At 44.1% G+C, this 16,237-nt stretch overlaps 1 protein-coding gene across 3 annotated transcripts in view; it reads right to left on the bottom strand.

Moving 5' to 3' along the window:
* BCAT1 (branched chain amino acid transaminase 1) overlaps window positions 1–16,237 on the bottom strand; it is a 126,759-nt gene that overhangs the window by 65,148 nt on the left and 45,374 nt on the right. The window contains exons 1-3 of one of the 3 annotated variants that reach the window (XM_053557156.1): window positions 11,190–11,337; window positions 10,105–10,179; window positions 3,938–4,138 (exon numbers count right to left, since the gene is read on the bottom strand). In XM_053557156.1, the coding sequence (XP_053413131.1) occupies window positions 3,938–4,138; window positions 10,105–10,179; window positions 11,190–11,231 (318 nt within the window). In that variant the 5' untranslated portion in view covers window positions 11,232–11,337. Of the gene's footprint in view, window positions 1–3,937; window positions 4,139–10,104; window positions 10,180–10,270; window positions 10,517–11,189; window positions 11,338–16,237 lie in introns of those variants that run through there. The other 2 variants (XM_053557158.1, XM_053557157.1) reach the window with 2 other exon arrangements.

Genomic DNA, 16,237 nt, shown 5'->3' with positions numbered 1-16,237 from the left:
GAGAATCGCTTAAGCCCAGGAGTTGGAGGTTGCTGTGAGCTGTATGATGCCATGGCACTCTACCAAGAGCCATAAAGTGAAACTCTGTCTCTACAAAAAAAAAAAAAAAAAAAGAGGCCTGAGAAAAAAACCAAACAAATAACACCTTGGTCTTGGACTTCCAGCCTCCAGAACCATGAAAAAATCAATTTCTGCTGTTTCAGCATTCAAAAAAACAAAAAATTTAATTGACAAATTGAAAAATGTATCATAATCGACCAAGCAGAAGAAAAAATTAGTGAGCTTGAAGTCAGGCTATTTGAAAATACACAGAAGAGAGAGAAAAGAGAATAAATAAGAATGAAGCCACCTACAAGATCTAGAGTTACTGGCCTTAAAGAAAAGGTAGAGAGAGAGACGAGGGTAGAAGGAAAGTTTACTCAAAGACATAATCACAGAACTTTCCGAACCTAGAGAATGATAAATATTCAGGTACAAGAAGATCATAGACACCTGTAATCTTAGCACTCTGGGAGGCTGGGGCGGGTGAACTTCCTGAGCTCAGGAATTTGAGACCAGCCTGAGCAAGAGCAAAACGCAGTCTCTACTAAAAATAGAAAAACTAGCTAGTTGTTAGGCATCTTCTGCAGTCCCAGCTACTCCGGAGGCTGAGGCAAGAGGGTTGCTTGAGTCCAAGAGTTTGAGGCTCGGCACCTGTAGCTTAAGCGGCTAAGGCGCCAGCCACATACACCAGAGCTGGCGGGTTCGAATCCAGGCCAGGCCTGCCAAACAACACTGACAACTACAACCAAAAAAAAAAATAGCTGGGCATTGTGGTAGGCACCTGTAGTCTTGGCTACTTGGGAAGCTGAGGCAAGAGAATCGCTTAAGCCTAGGAGTTGGACGTTGCTGTGAGCTGTGATGCAGGGGCACTCGGCCCAAGGCACACAGTAAGACTCTGTCTAAAAAAAAAAAAAAACAAGGTCATAGAACACCAAGCAGATTTAACCCAAACAAGGCTACCTCGAGGCCTTTAATAAGCTCCCAAAGGTCCCAGATAAAGTCCCAAACGAAGAAAACAGAAAAAATAACCAAAAAAAGAGCTCCAGTATGTCTGCAGCAGCCTTCTCAGTGGAAAGATTACAGGCCAGGAGAGTAACAGCATGACATACTCAAAATGCTGAAGGAAAAAAGCCTTCATCTAGAATACTACGCCCTGCAAAAATATACTTCAGACATGAAAGAGAAATAAAGACGCTCCCAGACAAACAAAACCTATAGGATTTCATCAACACCAGACCTGTCCTACAAGAAATGCTAAAAGAAAGAATGGGAAAGAAAGAATAATAAGTCAGGGCCACTATAATCCCAGCACTCTGGGAGGCTGAGGCAGGGGAGCCTTTGAGCTCAGGAGGTGGAGACCAGCCTGAGCAAGAGTGAGACTCTGTCTCTACTAAAAATGCAAAAATTATCCAGGAGTTCCTGTGGATGCCCGTGGTCCCAGTTACTCAGAAGGAAGACCACCTGAGGCCAGGAGTTCGAGGCTGCTAGGCTGATGCCACAACGCTCTAGCCTAGGCAACAGAGTGAGACTCTGTCTCAATAAATAAATAACTAAGGGCGGCGCCTGTGGCTCAGTCGGTAAGGCGCTGGCCCCATATACCGAGGGTGGCGGGATCAAACCCGGCCCCGGCTGAACTGCAACCAAAAAATAGCCGGGCGTTGTGGCGGGCGCCTGTAGTCCCAGCTACTCGGGAGTCTGAGGCAAGAGAATCGCTTAAGCCCAGGAGTTGGAGGTTGCTGTGAGCTGTGTGAGGCCATGGCACTCTATCGAGGGCCATAAAATGAGACTCTGTCTTTACAAAAAAAAAAATAAATAAATAAATAAATAATAAATAACTAAATAACTAAATAATCATCTGAAGGTATATGGCAGGTTCGAATACAGCCCAGGCCCGCCAAACAACAACGGCTGCAACCAAAAAACAGCCGGGCGCTGTGGTAAGTGCCTGTAGTCCCAGCTACTTAGGAGGCTGAGGCAAGAGAATTGCTTAAGCCAAAGAGTTGGAGGTTGCTGTGAGTTGTGACGCCACAGCACTCTACCCAGGGCGACAGCTTAAGGCTCTGTCTCAAAAAAAAAAAAAAAGAAACGTATACACGTTTTAAGGGATGTTATCTGCCTGATCATTACTTCTTGAAGTTGAATTGGGTCAACTACGCTGGTCCAGCATACCTAGACATGTGAAGCATATCCACTTTACCTGCAATTTGTATATTTTGGGGAATGATTGGTTTTGCTTCCAACAAGATTGCTTAAAATGTGTGTATATTTTTTGTCACCGTGTGTGTGTGCACGCATAACAGACATACAGCACAAATAGACAAGTGAATAAAAGACTAGAACGCAGAGGCACTTCAAATGAGAACATATCCAACTGACCAATGAACATACAAGAAAGGTATTCAGGTGGAAAATAACGTTACAATACCATTACACTACAGTGGGTAAAATTTTTTAAATCTGATGATAGTAAGAGTTAACAAAGTTGAGGAATGAAAGAAACACTTATTCATGCATGGTGGTTCTAAAAATTTGGTAAAATGGGCTGGGCGCGGTGGTGGCTCCCTCCTGTAATCCTAGCACTCTGGGAGGGTGAGGTGGGCAGATCACCTGAGCTCATGAGTTGGAGACCAGCGAGAGCTAGCATGAGACCTCATCTCTAAAAATAGCCCGGAATTGTGGAGGGCACCTATAGTCCCAGCTGAACAAGTGGTAATTTTTTTTTTGTTTTTTGAGACAGAGTCTCACTTTGTCACTCTGGGTAGAGTGCCGTAGCATCACAGCTCACAGCAACCTCCAACTCTTGGGCTTAAGCGATTCTCTTGCCTCACCTCCCAAGTAGCTGGGACTACAGGTGCCCGCCACAACGCCTGGCTATTTTTTGGTTATAGTTGTCATTGTTCTTTGGCAGGCCCGGGCTGGATTTGAACCTGCCAGCTCTGGTGTATGTGGCCGGCGCCCTAGCCACTGAACTACAGGCGCCGAGCCAACAAGTCGTAGTTCTTTAAAGGCACTGTGGAATTTGAAACCATACTCAATGAAGTTTCCATATTCTATATATGTTTTTAAAAAATCCATTGGTCTGGGCGGCGCCTGTGGCTCAGTGAGTAGGGCGCCAGCCCCATATGCCGAGGGTGGCGGGTTCAAACCCAGCCCCGGCCAAACTGCAACCAAAAAATAGCCAGGCGTTGTGGCGGGCGCCTGTAGTCCCAGCTGCTCGGGAGGCTGAGGCAGGAGAATCGCTTAAGCCCAAGAGTTAGAGGTTGCTGTGAGCCGTGTGATGCCACGGCACTCTACCCGACGGCGGTACAGTGAGACTCTGTCTCTACAAAAAAAAAAAAAAAAATCCATTGGTCTATCCGTCAGGATTTAACTAGAAAAGAACCAGCAGGAGAAATGTATAATATTAACTGGTTTATTAAAAGAAACTGGCCAATGTAACAGTGGAGACTGGCCTCTGTCAACCCCCAGAAATAGGATGAAAGATAATTTTAGAAATGATGGTTGTTGGCTCAGCGCCGATAGTTCAGTGGGTAGGGCGCTGGCCACATACACAGAGGCCCGACCTGGGCCTGCTAAACAACGACAACTGCAACCAAAAAAAATAGCGGACGTTGTGGCCGACACCTATAATCCCAGCTACTTGGGAGGCTGAGGCAAGAGAATCACTGAAGCCCAGAAGTTTGAGATTGCTATGAGCTGTGAGGCCACCGCACTCTACCGAGGGCGACATAGTGAAACTCTGTCTCAAAAAAAAAAAATTCTAAGAGACATTTTCAACTTCCTATAGTAAATAGGATAAAGCTCATACAGACCCAAAGCTATTTTAGGTTGGGAGCTCCTGAGTACCCACAGTGAAATACAAGCATGCCAGTACCAGGAATTCCCATGAACTTACCTCCACTGCATAGTGCAAAGATGATGAGCCAGGGTGCAAGGACAGGTTCTGGAAAGGCTTGATATGTGGTTTCTCCCACCCGAACTCCGAGGACCACTCCACCATCAACATGTGATCCGTGAACACAGTTCCGAACACCAAAGTATCGGGGTCTGGTTTTTCCTTTAAAATGGTGGCTGGTGTGATTATTAGATCTTTAGCCTGGGGAAGAAACATTAAGGAGGAGTCAGCAAATGCCCACTGACTAGATGACACGGAGGGCAAAAAGTGAAATCACTTGACTTTTAAATGTTGGAAACTAACACAGAAATTTAACACTAGGTGAGCCCCCCAAAATCCTGCCAGCACTCAAAACGCAGCTAATGAACCCTGCCTGATAGATTATCAGAACCGAATTTCAGTGCTATTTAGAAACAAAGACAAAATTGTAGATAAGGTAAAATGATGCAGAAAAAGAATACATCCCTTCTTCATTCTCATGACAGGATTCGTGTGGAGCCCTTGGGAAAGAAGGGGTGTTTCCCGTAATGAAAACAGCACCACACATAAGGATTTATTAATGTTGCTAAGAAACGAACTTCCGGTTGACCATAGCTATGCTCCATTTTCCTCAAAGAGTTCTCAGCACAAGCCTTCAAAATCCTCTGCACGCACTATAGAAATAACAGAGTGAAGCAAATGTTTTCTTTGAAAAGATAAAAGCAGAGAACAAACACTAACGTATGAAACCTCCCTTCTGTGTTGAGAAAATCGTGAACAAAGGACCTCTTATTCAAAGAAAAATAAATTACAGAAGTAACAGAAAACAACTCTGCATACCCAGTTTGCCTATTACAAATGGCCAAAAACGCAAGCAACAAATTGGTCAGGCACAATACAAGCGCCACTGTTTTATATTATGACAGCTGTAGGATGCTGACAGAGAACACAGGGAAAGGACAGGTTTTTCTGATCAGATGAAAAACCAGGGACAAGTTCAACCTGTTAGCAGGTTTAAGGAATGTTAAGTTCTACTTCTTCTAATACATAGAAATATTCATTTCCCCCAAATTAAACACAGAACTTCACTTTATGTCATCAACTCTTAACTTTCTCTTTTAATGAGACAGGGTCTCACTTACAGGCTGGAATATAATGGCACAATCATAGCTCACCGTAACCTCCAACTCCTGGGCTCAAGCGATCCTCCTGCTTCAGCCTCCCAAGTAGCTGAGACTACCGGAAGGCAGGTGCCACCAGGCCTGACTAATTATTATTTTTGTTTTTTTGTATTGTCAGGGTCTTGTTATGTTGTCCAGGCTGGTCTTGAACTCCTGGGATCAAGGGATCCCCCTGCCTCAGCCTCCCATAGTGCTAGGATTACAGGCATGACCCATGTCACCTGCCTTTATCATCATTTTTTAAATGATCTAATTACTTCTATTTAATTCACTGCCTCACAGCTGCCTTAGTCACTTGACATATTACGAATGATAAGCAGTTTATTTTTAGAATCATATTCAGGCTAAAAACCGTTCTAAAACAACCAGAAAGCTCCCATCACAATGAACAGGAGGGAATAAGGACAAGATACTCGTGTAATGTTTGTGCTAATCTACTAATGCTACTTTGTAATGCTGGTAAAATGCCAGGTTTCAATAGAAAATTGAGTTTCTTCTACCACTACCATTTAATCCAAGTAAATAAATTAACTTAAAACCCTTTACTAAGGGTCACACATATATTTAAAAGGAAATATTCCACCTAAATTGTTCTGATCTCTGAATCCTGTTCTCTCCCATTATCTTCTAGACCAGGTGAGGGTCAGGCAAACTTCACCTGCGGATGAAGCCTGGAACTCTGAGACACCGTTCTTTTCCCTCAGGTGGTGGTATAGTCCACTAGTTGAGACAGAAACCTGATGGCCCTAAAACCTAAAGTATTTATTATCTGGCCCTTTTACAAAGCTTGCCAGCCCCTGCTCTAGACTGTTTAGACAAGAACTCTGGCTGGAGCATTTACAGTTATCTCCAAAGCCTGCACAGTAAAGGGTTTCTTAAATACTGAAAATGTCAAGCTTGTTTCAGTTATGTCCCATAATGAATGACAGACTCATTCACAGAAGATGGCATGGTTTTAAAGGGAGTGAAATTCTAGCACCAACTTTTTATTACATGAATAGTTTCACAGTATTCTTGCACAATGAAGCACTTGTGATTTTGCTCTGGTTAGCTTTTTTTAGTGGATGGGGAGGATGCTGAGCTAAGAAAAATCTGGAGCCACATCATTATCGTAAGATAAATTTTATGTGAATTTTCTTCTACTCAAACTACTAGTAAAGGTTTCTTGGTAAAAAGAGGGGGTTAGTAAGACACAAGACATACAGAAATATCAGAGTAGGTGAAAAGAAGGATTGCGGCTCAGTATGTATGGATTTCAGTTTTCTGAACCCTCTCTAGAACCACCCACAATGACCTACTTACTCTTCTGTAAATATAATTTCATAATACCAATGAAATTCAGAAAATTAAATATAAATGATTAAATCACCAGGTATGAGTTCTACTTTAGTAAACCACTACATTCCTTTGTAAGACAAGTGATTTCTTAATGATATGAACAATAACCTTCTAACTTTCTGATTCGCACCTAAGGAATGCTCTACATCCAGTTTTTCCTAGTGCAAGATTGAATGAAAGGCTTCAGAATTTCATCAAGAACTCTCCTTTATTTGAAAAAAGTGCTGCAGGGCGGCGCCTGTGGCTCAGTCGGTAAGGCGCCAGCCCCATATACCGAGGGTGGCGAGTTCAAACCCGGCCCCGGCCAAACTGCAACCAAAAAATAGCCGGGCGTTGTGGCGGGCGCCCTGTAGCCCCAGCTACTCGGGAGGCTGAGGCAAGAGAATCGCTTAAGCCCAGGAGTTGGAGGTTGCTGTGAGCTGTGTGAGGCCACAGCACTCTACCGAGGGCCATAAAGTGAGACTCTGTCTCTACAAAAATAAAAAAAAAGAAAGAAAAAAGTTCTGCAACTCTGAAAACTAAACACACTGCTTTTAACAACTTAAGAACACCAAAATAACTAGGGGATACAGTTGGATGGAATTCAAAGTAAATGAACAGTATCAACTGAAGGTGTATGACTGTTTTTTAGTAGATACAAAATGCAGCTCTGGGGGAGCCACAAAACAAAACAGACTACAATTGTTTATTACATGTTTATCGGTAGTCTTTAAAAATAATTTTTTCAGGATTTCCTTTCCAAAGGTGGATAAAAATAACAGTATTTGTAAAATGATACTTTCTCCTCCATAATTTTTTTTTTGGCCAGGGCTGACTTTGAACCCACCGTCTCCGGTATATGGGGCCAGTGCCCTACTCCTTTGAGCCACAGGCGCCGCCCTCTCCTGCATAATTAATCTCTTTCCAACACTCCACATTCTCTGATAATGTTTCATATCATATGCTTGTGGAAAAATTTGGAACGTCACAATGACTGATTGTGAAATAACAATAAATACTGACAAAAACAATGCGAACAACAACTTCCTAATGCAAAATTTCTGGTTTCTGGTTGGGTAATAATTTGTTCTGAAACAAGGAAGTCTATGGTAGGGAAACGCAATTTGGTTGAGAACATCTGAGCACTGTAGTAGCCACAGTGAGTCAAAAGAACCTATGTTGAAAACAACAGGCTTACATTGAAAAGACAAAAAATGAGAGATCCTGGTTGAGGATGGAGAGAAAAGGGAACTCTCACATACGTTAGTGGGAATGTAAATTTGCATGGCCATTATGGAAGATACAATGGAGATTTCTCAAAAAACAAAAAAGAAACTAAAAATAGAACTATCCCATGATCCAGCAATCTCACTACTGGGTATTTGTTCAAAGGAAAAGAAATCAGTATATAAAAGAGAGAACTGCATTGCCATGTTTACTGCAGCACTACTCTTAACAGCAAAGGTATGGAATCAACCTAACTGTTCATCAAAGAATGGACAAAGGGAAAAAGAAAATGCTTCATATATTATATGGACATACTATTCAGCCATAAAAAGAGAATGAAATCATGTCATTTGCAGCAACATGCATAGAAGTAGAGGTCATTATGTTAAGTGAAGTAAGCCAGGCACAGACAAATATCTCATGTTCTCACTCTTATGTGGGAGTTAAAAAAGTTGATTTGGGGGAGGTAGAGGATAGAATGATAAGTAGGAGAGGCTGGGAAGGGTGTATGGATAAAGAAAGATTGACTAATGGGTACAACATATAGTTAGATAGAAGATTAAGTTCTAACTAAAGTTCTAATTAGAAACAAGGTATTCTATATTTCAAAGTAGCTATAAGGACTTGAAATGTTCCCAACACTAAGAAATGATAAACACCCAAATAAATACCCAAATGCCCAAACTTGATCATTACACAGTTTATGCTGGCACTTATGTATTACATATACCTGAGAAATATGTAAAAATATTATGTATCCATTAAAAATAAAGAATAAATGTCAAAAACAAAAGTGGTCTATAAAAGCCACCATTTTCCTCCCCCGAATTATCAAATCATTTTACATTTGCCTCATCACGTTCTCATACACAGAGTGTCAATATACAATCTCCCTTTAACTAAAACGTAAATTTAGAAATCTAAATAGAAAGATTATTTAATAAAGAATTAATTTTTTACTTTGCAAATAATTCTACCTATCAAAGCATAAGGTCTTTCAGGAAAATTTTTATTTATCTATTCTCTTTGAGGAAGTAAATACTGTATGGGTCTTAGAGATGATCAAGTGGGTGTGTCTTTTTTTTTTTTTTTTTTGAGACAGGTCTTGATCTGTCACCCAGGTTAGGGTGCAGTGGTGTCATCATAGCTCACTGCAACCTCCAACACATAGGCTCAAGCAATCATCTTGCCTCAGCCTCCCAAATGGCTGGGATGACAGTTGTGTACTCAGCTAATTTTTTTTTTTTTTTTTAGAGATAGGGTCTTGCTATGTTGCTCAGGCTGGTCTCAAACTCCTGACCTCCAGCAATCCTCCTACCTCAGCCTCCCCAAAGTGCTAGGATTAGAGACCTGAGCCACCTCAACCTTTTACTTCACTCTTTTAAGAACCCATATCTCATGGGGCCTTGGTGTGTGTCACACCTATGGGGGCAAGACATGATTGCAAGAGGGACTTTACCTAACAATTGCAATCAGTGTAACCTGGCTTATTGTACCCTCAATGAATCCCCAACAATAAAAAAAAAAAAGAACCCATATCTCAGGATGTACATCCTCAAATGTATTAGAGCTTAATCTTTGTGGATTAACAGCATAGATCTGCTATGGGGCTGTAGCAGGTATTATCTTTAAAGGATCAGAAATCACTTTAGTAAAGAAATTGCTTATTCTATTTTCATTTGAAAAAAAATCCTTGTGAGCAAAGAGCATATCTTGAATTTATCTTTGGATTTCCCATGCCTAGCACCATCCCTGGCACACTGTGTAAGAGCTGAGTGCCTATGAAATTGATGAGTCAAGTTTCACTCCCTGTCTGACCTCTGCCAGGATGTGAGATCATTAGAACACTCTGTGCTGTGACAGGCAAATGACAGTGACTGAAGCAGGCAGAACAGCAGAACTAGGTCTAAGGAGAAGCACAAACCTCCATTGTTGGGGAGGTGACAGTGATTTATAGCAACAATAATAATACATCATGCACTTGCATTTTTATGATTTTCAAAGCACTTCCACGAGATTCCTATCTCATTTACTCCTCACTATTCCCACGAAACATGAGACTGTTGAATACAAAATCCCATAATTCAAACAGAAAAGAAAATAAGAAGCACTTTTATTTAAGCATGACCTGCTGCTTAGAGAAAAATCATATTCAGTTTAATTTTTTCCACAAGTAGAGTGAAAGATTATTCTTATTATACAATCAAATAAAACACGTAGGTTAATTTTCACTTAGTGTTTTCCAAGAAAAATTTTAGGACTCAGGAAATAAGTAACCTGCTAGGTAATTTCTGATGTGATGAATATACTGTCGCCTCCCAAATGGCTTTTTACCCCCCTAAAAGTGGGATTTTAAAATTCATGGCAGCACACGCCACGTACCATATAACATACACAGTGAAAAGGTCCCCATACCTCAACAAGAAACAGATGTACTCCGACAACCTCTGGCAAAGCACTCACCTTGAACGTCTCCACCACCTCTTTGGAGCCGCCTCCTCCTCCGGCACATTCTGCAGAGCATCCGTTACCGCAGTCCTTAAAAAAGAATTAAAAAACCGTCAACAAGTAAATCCAGGTGGGTCACGGGGGGCCTGGGGTAATCAATGCGACGGACCACGACGCTCACCATGACCGCCGGCACTCAAACTAAACCCAAAGGGAGGATCCGACCCGCCAGCAGCCCGGCGCTGCCCGCGCCTCGGCCGGAGTGCCCGCGATGCCGCGCTCCATCCCCACCCGCCGAGGTGGCCGCTGGTTTGTCCTCCCCCGCCGGCTTAGGGAAGACTGGTGAAATTCCAGGTCAGCCCTACAGAGCCAGGGTTAACCAGCAAGGAACAAGAAGCCATTGTCTCCCTTAGGCCCCCAGAAAATAGTCTAGACGAGGGTTTTAAGCCATTTATAAAAAAAAAAAAATCTCCGGGGCGCGCTGGGCCTCGTGGTCTTGTCAATCACCGGCGCACAATAGCTCGCCTGCAGAAGGGATTGGGACCCGGGTAAACCATTTCCTCCCCGGGCAGGGTCCTCGGATGCCACACCTCAAGGATAAAAAAACCTCGAGGTATCAAAAGGAAGAATTTAAAAGATAAAGACTCGGAAAGCGGGACTAATTGGGAAAACGAGCAGACCTAAAAAAAAAAAAACCTAATCTGCTAAATAACTAGGAGGAGGAGAAAGGGATCCGTAGAGGCAGGAGGCCGCGGCCCGAGTCTTTTGGGGTGGCGAAGGCTCGCAGGATGTGGCCATGGGTTCCGGCAGCACAGAGACTCCGCTCCGCCTCCTCCCCAAGGCGACCTGCGTGGCCCTCCACACGTACCCGCTGCGGTACCCGACGCGGGTCACCCATCGGGGTTTTAGACCTGCCCGGCGGGAACCTCGCAGAAGAGCGTTCGCAGGCGGGGACTCCATCCTCCGGCAGGGATGGAGAAAAGGGGACGCCTGGGTGGAGGCGGAGGAGGAGGAGGAGGATGGGGCGGGCAGCCGCAGCAATGCGCCCCGCCGGGGATTCCGATCTTCCCCCCTCCCGCAGAAGCTTGTGTGCGCGGTACCTGGAGCGCCGGGGCCGCCGTGGCGCGGGGTGGACAGGCCATGGGCAGGCTGCAGGCGCGCGTGGCTGCTGAGGGCTGCGTTGGCGGCACCGTGCGCGCGAGTGGACGCGAAGACGGGCGGCGCGGCCAAGCCCCGACACACCCTCTGCGCGGCGCTGGGTGCCACGACCCCGGGCCGCGCGCCAGGGCCAGACGCAGGGAACGGCGCAGCTCCCCCAGCATCCCTGGGGGAGGAGCTTCCAAGGAGTCGGGTCCCCGTCAGGCTGCAGTAGCAAAAACCAAACTCGTGGTCCCCGCTACCCGGTCTCGTGCGGTGCGCCCCGCGCGCGAGCGCCTTTCCGAGGGCGGACGCTTAGCCAGCATCTTATTAACTAAACAGGTAAACGCTGGGCGAGCGGCCACGCGGTCCTCTGGCCTGGAGAAGGAAACCTTGGGGAAATCGCAGCACGGCAGCTTTCCCACTGACTCCACATCAAAATGACAAAAGGCAGTTTCTGCCTGGAGAGTTTGCTGGCAGGGGGTTGACATATTTGCGTCCGCTCCTGTCAGCCGCCGACCCCCAGGTGCAAACTGGGGAAGAGAAAGAATGTAAATCCTTTTTTTTTTTTTTTTTTTTTAAGATTTCCTTGCGCCACCTGATTTCACCTCATGGTTAACTCTGGTTAAGGGGCTGCCAGGCTCCACATCCCCTAAGAGCTGTTTCTGCCCAAAGATCTCAGCATGATTCTTTACAGGCTAACCAGACCATTGAGAGGGGCCGATCACGCTTTTTTGACAGTTTTTTGATGTAGGCACGTAATAACGATATTTAGAATGAGGAATGAGAAAGTGAGGTGCAAATACTACTGGTTTTAAAAAGGAAAAGAAAGATTGCAACAGCTAATGTCTTCTCTGCTGTGCTCTCCCGGGCAATGTCAGCCTAAATTATGAGCCTTCCTGGTTTTTAAATGACTAGAAAGTGGTAAACGGGGCTGGCTTGACCTTGGAAAGTGAGCAAGGGCTATTTATTCTGGGTGAAAGCGGCTAAATCCCGCCTGGTTTTAGAATTGATTTCATAACAAGTTCACAGATCACACACTGTAGCTCTAATCTTATCAGCTCAGAAAACAACCTTTATTTCTCCTTCCCTCCCTCCCACTGCACAAAGCATAGAAAACTTTTAGGCTGGGGTGGGGTCCCAAGGTCCTAAGGCCACACAACCCAGGCAGGTTATGTTACTGCCATAAAGTGATGAGTATTCCTGAAAGCTGGAAGTCTCTTGTTAAGGAAATGTAAACCAAAATTTAAAAAAATTAAGTACAGGCTAAGTAAACCCTAGAGCTCCAGTTTGCCACCCAAGATCAAGGCTTAAGAATAAGAAAGCCTAGGTCCCATACTGTGGCATTACCTGTAGTCCTAGCACTCTGGGAGGCCAAGGCAGGAGTATCCCTTGAGCTCCGGAGTTAAGAGACCAGCCTGAACAAGAGCAAGACCCTGTTTCTAGAAAATAGAAAAATTAGCAGGGGCTGTGGCCATTACAAGTACTCCAAGCTACCCTGAGGCTGAGGCAGGAAGCCCAGGAGATTAAGTTTGCTGTGAGCTAGGGTAAAGTCGAGGCACTCTCAAAAGAAAAAAAAAAAAGCCTCAGGAAGAGTTACAAATAACTTGTTTGCATTCAAAAGACTGGCATAAACATCTACAGCACACATTCCTTCAAGGCCTGTGGTTTCGAAGGTAAGCACTACACAATGCCCATGTTCTTGCTATTTTCAGTGCTACCTGTAAATCCTTGCTTTTCAGTCAGTCAAAAAAGCATACCTAATACAATTGTGTTGTTAAAGAATTAACCATGGTGCCACCCATCTTCTCCCTCACTGTGCAAAACTTAGTGGCAGTGCCATCTCTATTGTTTCTACTTCCCCCCTTCAGGTGACTGTCACTTGCCTTCAGTCCAATTCCCCGCCTTCACAAGGTCCCCAATAGCCATCATCTTATTTAACCCAATGGCTTTGTTTCCTGTGCCTTTTCAGGGCTGCACCTCTGGGCTGATGACTCCCAGTCATCTTTTAGTCCACCTTTCTCCTAAGCAATTGCAGTCAAAAATCTGTCTTAAAATATAAATTGTGTGTCTACTGAACAGGTGCAGGCAGTTTCAGCCCGAGATAGAACGTCTTGGTATAAAGAACAATTTGGACTTAAGGCTGTCAGAGATCAACAGGCAGTGGAAGATGCATTCCTCTTATCTCCATTAAGGCTAGAGGGCCAACAAGAATAGTCTTCTTTCCTTCCCCTCCCTGTTACCACATTAGCTGTTGCAGGAAAGGGGATCAAGAATGCCACCAGACCTGACCCAATCCATCTTCAAAATAATCCCTATCTCTCGGGTAAATTTAACTTCCAAGGAAAATCACTTACACGTCAATCTGTCTGCCTCCCCATCCATTCATTCTCCAAGTATCCATTCCCATCCACCTAGTAGCCATTTATTGCCTTTCAACAGAATTACCTGTATTTCCCATCTCTCCTTCACACGTCCCTCCCCCCCCATGAAGATCTCTAAGTATTTGAGTCTTATTGGGATACTGGGCAATCATTCTGTCATTCTCCCTGTGGGCACAGTAACAATAAAATTTGTATAGCTTTTCTCTTATTAATCTGCTTTAAGGGAGCTGATTTTTCAGCAAACCTTCCTACGGCAAAAGGGAAATTTTCCTCTTTCCCAATACTACAGGTGCCAAGCCCTGGGCTAGAGACCTGGGGATGTTTTGAGCATACCCCTATGCTGTTATCATGCATTGCCCCCAGCCAGACAGAAAAGTGTTAATTATGTTACTCAGAGTGTTAACTAATCCCATCAACAAAATGTAAAACTGTAACAAGTGCTGCCTGTGCTCTGAGAGCCTCTAATAATAGACTGTAACCCACTTAGAAAAGCCTGGAAAGGCTTTTCAGCAAATGATCCTTGAGCAGAGATCTGGAGGATTAAAAAAATTTAGTGAAGGAAGGAGGGATGAAGAGCATCTGAGATGAAAGTGAGTTCCAAGGCCAGGTGCAGTGGCTCAGCCTGTAATCCTAGCACTCTGGGAGGCCTAGGCAGGAAGATCCCTTGAGCTCAGGAGTTTGAGGTTGCACTCTAGCCTAGGTGACAGAGACTCTGTATCAAAACAAAAAGGAAAAAAAAGAAAGAAAGAAAGTGGTTTCTTGTCAAAGGACCGTCTCTGAAGTGGGAAGGAACACGATGCTTACAAAGGACCTAAAGAGAGGCAGAGGGACTGGACAGACAGAAGGGAAGAGAGCTCCAGCAGCCCAGTAGTAAGTGCCTTATGACTCCAAAACAATGTAAAGTAAAAGTCTTGACTGTCATAAAGGTATGAACTAAATAATAGAGTTTATTTCACTCATTTAATGAAGTTACCAGGCAGATATTTACATTGGTTCAAAGAACAGGCACATTTATAAGTCAGAAATGTTGAAATGAATATGCAAATGAATGGGCTTCTACAGTGGAGAGGGGTTAATTGAATGAACCCTGACCCTCAGAATTCATTTGCATGTCTACATTGCATAATTATTTTGCATTTCTACCAGTTTTCTATAAAATAACTCAAAAGCAATGAAACCAAGGAGACACAATGAAAAGGCACAAGGAATGAGAATCAGATAACCTTAAAGGTTTGCTCTCAACAATGCATGGTTTCCAACTGAAGTATAATTTTCCCTGCAGTGGGAAAATATGATTTCTTCATTCAAGTACTATTCATAAGCAACAACTGGAATAAGCCAGCCATATTAGTCACTCTATTTACTTGCCACATTAAGAAGCTCTGTCTTTAGCAGTTTTTAATTTAGTTCAACCCACGGGCAAGAAAAAATCACGGAAAGGTTAAAGATGAGGTGTGACAGGATTGAAGGGCATTGGCTACAGTTTGAAGATTGGAGGAGGAGCTGGCTAGAGGAATGGGTTTTTTGTTTTCTGTTTTTAGATGGGGTCTCTGTGCATTCCTGGCTACAGTGCTGTGGCTATTCATAGGCACATTTATAGCTCACTGCAGCCCCAAACTCCTGGGCTCAAGCCACCCTCCTGCCTCTGCCTCCAGAATATCTGGGAGTACAGAATGGAGTTTTGTAGAAGCAAATACTGACACACATCTGAAATGATCCTATTAAATTGAATTTGGCTGGTGGTTGGTGAAAGAGAGGGAGTTAAAAAGCCAGAGGTCAGCCATCTAGACAGAACTGAGATGAGGAAGGACTAGATGAGAAGAACACCAGGAGGGCACCTTGGGTTCCGACCTGCTCATATAGCAGGTGATACTCACTATGTGAACTAAAATAAAACCCCACCTAAGTCTCCCCATCCCACCCCCCAACGACTGCAGAGAACCCGTCTTGGCCAAAGAGTCCACAGAGAAACCCTAAAACTGAGTTCCCAGCCACGATGGGGTGGGAGGTCAGGCACACCTTGAAAGCTAAACAGAAACCAAACTGGTAATCTACTCCTCCCTGTTAACAATCTCAGGCCTACAACTAACCAGCATTCTTTCTTACAGGGGACCATCAACCATGAAGTGATTTTAACCAGTTTTGTTTTGTTTTGTTTTGTTTTGTAGTTTTTGGCTGGGGCTGGGTTTAAACCTGCCACTTCCGGTATATGGGGCCAGCGCCCTACTCCTTGAGCCACAGGTGCTGCCCCAATTTTAGCCACTTTATGGAACATGTGCTTGGAGAGTTTTCTGTCTTTGCTTCACCTTTCTGGCATCAGAGACCCACCATTTTTTGAACATGGACCTCATAAAGGGGCATAAAGCTCCGTTGAGCACACACGTTTCTCCTTTCATAAATTTTCACGACCCCTCCGACAGCTTGTTAAATTTGTATATTTGACCACCCCATTAAGCATAAATTCCTGTTCTCATTGTCCTCTCTCACTAGAAACACTTGTCCTGGCTTCTGGCCAGGGCTCTGCTTTCCAGCCTGCCCAAATGGCCACCTCCAGGCTGCAGCCCTTCATGAGAAAATAAAGTTTTCCTTTCCAAATTTATGAACCTTGTCCTTTTCTTCAGTTAACA

The sequence above is a fragment of the Nycticebus coucang genome, chromosome 12 (genome assembly GCF_027406575.1).
Source record: "Nycticebus coucang isolate mNycCou1 chromosome 12, mNycCou1.pri, whole genome shotgun sequence".
Taxonomy (NCBI): Eukaryota; Metazoa; Chordata; class Mammalia; order Primates; family Lorisidae; genus Nycticebus; species Nycticebus coucang.
Note: the sequence above shows the minus strand (reverse complement) of the source record. Positions and strands in the feature narration are given on the sequence as shown.